Source organism: Tauraco erythrolophus, chromosome Z (assembly GCF_009769465.1).
Source record: "Tauraco erythrolophus isolate bTauEry1 chromosome Z, bTauEry1.pri, whole genome shotgun sequence".
NCBI classification, from domain to species: domain Eukaryota; kingdom Metazoa; phylum Chordata; class Aves; order Musophagiformes; family Musophagidae; genus Tauraco; species Tauraco erythrolophus.
Genome location: NC_141496.1, coordinates 725,440 through 731,443, shown reverse-complemented (window position 1 = coordinate 731,443; position 6,004 = coordinate 725,440). Strand labels below are relative to the sequence as shown.

At 42.7% G+C, this 6,004-nt stretch overlaps 1 protein-coding gene across 1 annotated transcript in view; it reads left to right on the top strand.

The window, feature by feature from the left end:
- Positions 1–3,725: 3,725 nt before the first annotated feature.
- WDR7 (WD repeat domain 7) overlaps positions 3,726–6,004 on the top strand; it is an 87,359-nt gene continuing 85,080 nt past the window's right edge. The window contains exon 1 of the mRNA XM_086628839.1: positions 3,726–3,805. Within this exon, the coding sequence (XP_086484965.1) occupies positions 3,726–3,805 (80 nt within the window). The remainder of the gene's footprint in view (positions 3,806–6,004) is intronic.

Genomic DNA, 6,004 nt, shown 5'->3' with positions numbered 1-6,004 from the left:
GCAATAACTTTTTTATTGGATTTTCACTGTAGTTATTGCCACCTAAAGCTTAAGGAAGAGCTTGTCTCTTAACTGGTTGCTTTCCAGTTTCTGTTTTGGAAAGCAACTTTGTGCTTGTTGAGTTTATTTTCCATCTGGAGCGTGTTGGGAAGGTTTGCCAGCAACGCGATCTTTTTATTTCGATGGGCGTAGTACGTCATGGCCAGTTCAAGACACAGAGCCCGGTGATGACTGTCATCTCAGAGTGCTTCAAATACAGGTATCACAGAATGGTTTGGGTTGGAAGGGACCTCAAAGACCACCCAGTTCCAACCCCCCTGCCATGGGCAGGGACACCCTCCACTACACCTGGTTGCCCAAAGCCTCATCCAACCTGGCCTGGAACACTTCCAGGGATGGGGCAGCTGCAGCTTCTCTGGGCAACCTGTTCCAGTGCCTCACCACCCTCAGAGTGAAAAATTTCTTTCTTATATCCAATCTAAATCTCTCCTCTTCCAGTTTAAAGCCGTTGCCCCGTGTCCTATCACTGGGCTGATCGTCCTATCGTATGTTAGGTGATGTAGCACTGCAGCGTGGAGATAGCTGTTACAGATAAATCAGCGTGGGGAACATAGAGGTACTGGCTGCACCATGTTATGGAGGAGCTCCAGATTTAGGGAACAAGCAAAGACACCTTGAGATGGTGAATTTTGAATCAGCCAAGTGCATAAAAGAAAGCCAGGTGCCCTTAATCCCTTAATCCTCGATCAGCATAACGAGAATGGTGGTCTGGTTTGTTAATCGGTACTGCCTGGATTGAAATCACCTTCTCCCAGACTTCAGGGTGGCCTCACAGTTTTGACCCAGTTCAAAAGAGTGGGATAGCTCTCCCCTCCAGGTCTGCTGGGATGAGTAGGGCTTTTTAAAAGCAGATTTTAGCATAGTGTTGTGAGACCTGACCTGATAGACGGTTTTATAGGATTTTTTTTATCCTGCAGGTATGGTCCAAAATTTCTTTTAGCTAAAAAAAAAAATAAAATCATGGATTATTTTTTTAATTTAAAAATTAATCGTCTGTAAGATCCCTACAGACAAGCTGATGACATAAGGGTCTGGATAAGTGGACTGAAAACCTATGGAATGGTCAGGCTCACAGGGCTGACAATCAACAATCTCACAATCATTTTGTTAGATTAACAATAACTTAAGAAAGCAAAAATATTTTGCATTTGATCCCTTCATAATGATTGAGAACTAATTCCAAAAGACTCTGAAAATTTCGGACAGATGTTCAGAAACAACTAGAATTTAATTGACGCAGCAAACTTTACCGACCATTTGTATTTAATAATGGAATTATTCATTTATTCACCATCTGTTTAAAGACAGGTGTGATTGTCTAAATATGTGTGTTTTGATAGTGAAAGATTTCTGCAGCTCTGGGTAAAATACTTCATTTTCTTTGCCCTGCTTCATTAATCCTTTTTCAGTATTAAATGGAAAAAGTAATTTTGGGGGGTTGGAACTAGATGATCTTGGATGTCCCTTCCAACCCAAACCATTCTGTGATTCTATGATTTACTTATTGTTTTGCTTCTTTCCCAAAAGAGGGGTTCCTTTCTCCCTGTGCCCTTCCCGTGCGCCTGGCATCCCTGGATCCATCTCCCCCAGGAAACGGGCTCGAGCGCAGCACGGAGCTCGCTGAGCTCAGCCTGGGCAGCGTCACACCGTGGTGCCGTAACGGGACGTGAAAGTGCCAAAGTATTCCGTGGATCTTCATGAACAGCTGATTCTGTCTCCGTTTGGGAAATACCCCGTCGTTTGCTCCGGACTGGAACAGCCCCCTTTGGTGCCCGGTGCTTCCGAAAGCACCCGGGTCCCTGAATTCCAGTGGGGTCACTCGTGGCGGATGAGCGCCACGATGGTTGCTTGGTGTTGGTGCACGTAGGCTAAACCTAAGCCAGGTTTCTTTTTGGGGAGAGAACTGGAGTTGCTCTCCTGGTTTTGCAGTCCCAGCAGTGTTACTGGTGCGTTAAAGTTTTAAACTGGTGGGGCTAAGGGCTGTGAGAGGGTGGGGAACTGGTGTGCTTCTGTCTGCCTCGTCTGTGCGGTGGAAGTCACCAGCAGATCAGATGAGTTGGGCAGTGTGTTTAGTGGTGCTGAAGGACAATGTTAACTGGTTCTGGTTATCTCACTGGAGACCATTCCAGTCTTCTTTCCCTTGAGCTTTGTTTTCTGCTTGTGCAGTCTGCAACATCGTTACCCTTGCTGCTGCTTAAACCTTTTATATCTACCCACCAAGATATTTGAGGGCGAGGAAGTCTACGTACGCATCATAGAATGGGTTGGGTTGGAAGGGACCTCCAAGACCATCCAGTTCCAACCCCCCTGCCATGGGCAGGGACACCCTCCACTACACCAGGTTGCCCAAAGCCTCATCCAACCTGGCCTTGAACACTGCCAGGGATGGGGCAGTCCCAGCTTCTCTGGGCAACCTGGTCCAGTGCCTCCCCACCCTGTATCATCAGATGCTGTACTGGCCACGGTTTCCCTTTCCCTGCACACAGGGCATGGAAGTACTACCAGTTAGAAGATTATATCTACTTGCTAGTGACAAGCACGAAAGGAAACTGGTTTTCTTGTCCCAGGGCAATGCAGAGGGAAAAAGTCACTCTCACTTAGCTGCTGGGCTTCCTACCTTTAATTTTGTTGGAGTGGTTTTCCTGGCTGTAAAAGTCCTTGGTACGGATGGATAACTTGAGGCTTGGAGAGTTTAAGGTGGTTTTGAGGCTTTCCATCAAAAAAATTCCATTTTTCCTTTTTTTTTTTTTTTTTTTCCCATCAAGAAAAATTTCCATTTTTTCATCTTCAGACTTGCATTTGAAATTGCTGATTGGAATTTGGTTCCATAAGTTATCTGGGAATAGTTTGCCATAGCTTCCTAGTCCTGAAAGTGCTTAGAGGACTATGGCTTGATAAAGACATTTATGTGACTTTTTGGTTCAGTATTTAATACTTAAGAAATCAGTTTTAATAGCTTTACTCAAGTAGGAATTTATCCCAGATGATGACGTTTATCTAAACACCACCCTTAAGTAATGAAGTTGAAAGTCATTTGACTATTCTACCACATTAGCATATTATTTTTAATTTTTTTTTGGATCACCTGCTAATCTAAAGAATCCCTCTCTCTTTAAATACAAAGAACATAACTGAGATTATGTGTCTAGAACTCTTACTGGTTTATATTTTGACGATATAGTGGACCTAGTAACAAAAGCATGAAAAAGGCTGAGGTCCTCAGTGCTATTTTTACCTTTTTTTGGCAAAAAAAAAAAGGATTTTTCAGGAAGGAAACTGGGATTCTGGCACTTGTGGAAGTGATAGGAGAAAAACTTAACAGCCCTAGTGAAGACAAGGGTACTAATCAGAACAAGAACTCCACTCAGTTTGACATCCTCATTTTCCAGTTCCCTTTTCTGCAAAAATAGCTGATTTTGGAGAGGTCTAACTAACCAAAACGTGGCATTTCCTTTGTGATGATTCACTGCATGCTTTTGGACTCTTTGTCAATGGTCCAGTGTTTATTTGCTACCGTAATTTGTCATCATTGATGTAAAAAAAAAAAAAAAAATTATCGATTGTTTACAGGCAATAAGAGATTATTTTTTGCAGAGGATGTGTTTGGTGCTCGCCAGTGAGAGAGGAGGGTTGTTCTTTGTAGTCTGAATTCTTCAGCTGGTCAAATGAGCTTGTGGTACTTTCTGAAAATGAAGTTTTGGATGAAGGCGTTGCGGTACCATAATAAAAAACTAGAAGGAAAAAGGTAGTTTTTTCTTTTTGCTCTCTCTCCCCCAGCGGTTGATAGGAAATATTCTAAGAATTCTCTTTCTCTTGGATAAAAGTTTTGAAATGTGAATATCTGTAAGCCTTTCGAATTTGGCTGCTAATGTTTTCAGTGCTTTCTCTCACGTTTTTCTGCGTGGAAATATAAAATATATTTGATTATTTGTATGTGCTGGTCCTTTCTGTGTTGTAATATACTTGGCATTCTTTTGGAAAATTCAGTTTGAGTATATCTTTATAGTGCTGTCGATTTTGAAAGTGTTTGGAAGAGCATTAAACCAACTGCAAAATTTCCAGGAACAATTTTGGGCCCTGGTGGAGGAGTTTCTATATTTATTCAAAATCGCGGCCGTTTGCGTCGCCGAAACGATCAGGCGACACGTAAATACCGTGGCTTGGTCCCTGACCTGTGAGCAAGAGGAAATGAAAGGAATGAAAAGAGATTTTTTTTTTTTTTTGATGTTGTTTACCAGCATTTTTCCTCCTAGAATTTTTCAGCTCTGGAATTCTTGACGGGCTGCTTTATTGACCATTCAAATAGAGTTTGTGGATTACACCGATGATCAAATATCACTTACCATAATTAAAAAAAAAAAAACCTTGGGGGAAGTTTGCTCAAACAGGTACTTTTGAGATCACTGCTAAAGCAGTGTGTCTTCTGCATCTTCAGAATTAATTTGGGCAGTTTTGCATTTCTAGTCCCCCGTGGTGGAGCTGCTGAAGGGAGCTTGTTGTAGGTAGCAAGGGAAGAACGCTTTGTGAAGGTACTGGAGGGCTTAAATATATATAAAGCAAAGAAATTTCCATCTCTCCCTCCTTTTCCCAATCTATCCTGTGTTATTTCATTGCAAAAATTGGGTGGTAAAAGAGTTAAATGAGGTTTTTTGTTTGGTTTCGGTGATTTTGCTGTTGTTTGATTGCTTTTTTTTTTTTGTGTGTTGCATCTGGACGCTTTATTTCTGTTTGCCACTATATTTTCGTGATTATTTCACTGTAAATCAAGCATTTTTAGCATCGTGGCTCTTTAGTACAGTCACTATGTTCTTTAGATTTATTTAATTATTTCGTGGTTCTGTATTACGATCATCCAGACAGAACAATTGATCTGGCATTGCATAACAATTAACACTACGTTTACAGGCGTGTTTTACAACTCCTAGTTGCAGTGGAGCTTGCAGAATGTTGCAGGAGAGTAGATGCTTGATTGTTGGTCTCTGTTTATGTTTGCTCATTAAATAATAGCTCGTCAAATAAATAGTTCTTCATAAAGATAGTCCAGTGGGATGCCAGAAGTGAGTCGGCGCAAAACGACGCTTCGTAGTGGGTGATACCACCGGTTTGGAGATGGATTTGGTGAAAAACCATAATGCATCCCTCACTTTTCTGAAGTTTGAAGGTCCAGCTGGCCCCGTAAGCTGTTTTACCATTTGTAACGCTTAGCTATTCATTATTCTGCTCTTCATAGAATCATAGAATCATAGAATGGTTAGGGCTGGAAGGGACCTTCAAAGGTCATCTAGTCCAACCCCTCTGCAAGGAACAGGGATATCTCCAACTAGATCAGGTTGCTCAGGGCCTCGTCCAACCTGGCCTTGAACGTCTCCAGGGATGGAGCATCCACCACCTCTCTGGGCAACCTGTTCCAGTGTTCTACAACTCTCATGGTAAAAAATTTTTTCCTAATATCCAACCTGAATCTACCTCCCTCTATTTTAAAACCATTACCCCTTGTCCTATCACAACTGGCCCTCCTGAACAGCCTCTCCCCATCTTTCTTGTAGGCCCCCTTGAGGTACTGGAAGACCGCTATAAGATCACCCCGGAGCCTCCTCTTCTCCAGGCTGAACAGCCCCAACTCTTTCAGCCTGTCCTCATAGGGAAGGTGCTCCAGCCCTCTTACCATCTTCGTGGCCCTCCTCTGGACCCTCTCCAACTGGTCCATGTCCTTCTTATGTTGGGGACTCCAGAACTGGACGCAATACTCCAATACTCTTGCTTTCTTCCCTTCCCCCATTTTTCCATGCACGTTATCACGTTTGATTTCTCTGGCTGCAGAGGTGGGTTGCACGAGGGGTGTAGGCAGCACTTGTCCAAGTTCATAAACTTTCTATTTTTCTAGAGATGAGGTTGATTGATGTTGGATTCCGTGCGGTATAGTAAAACCCAACATTTTGGAATA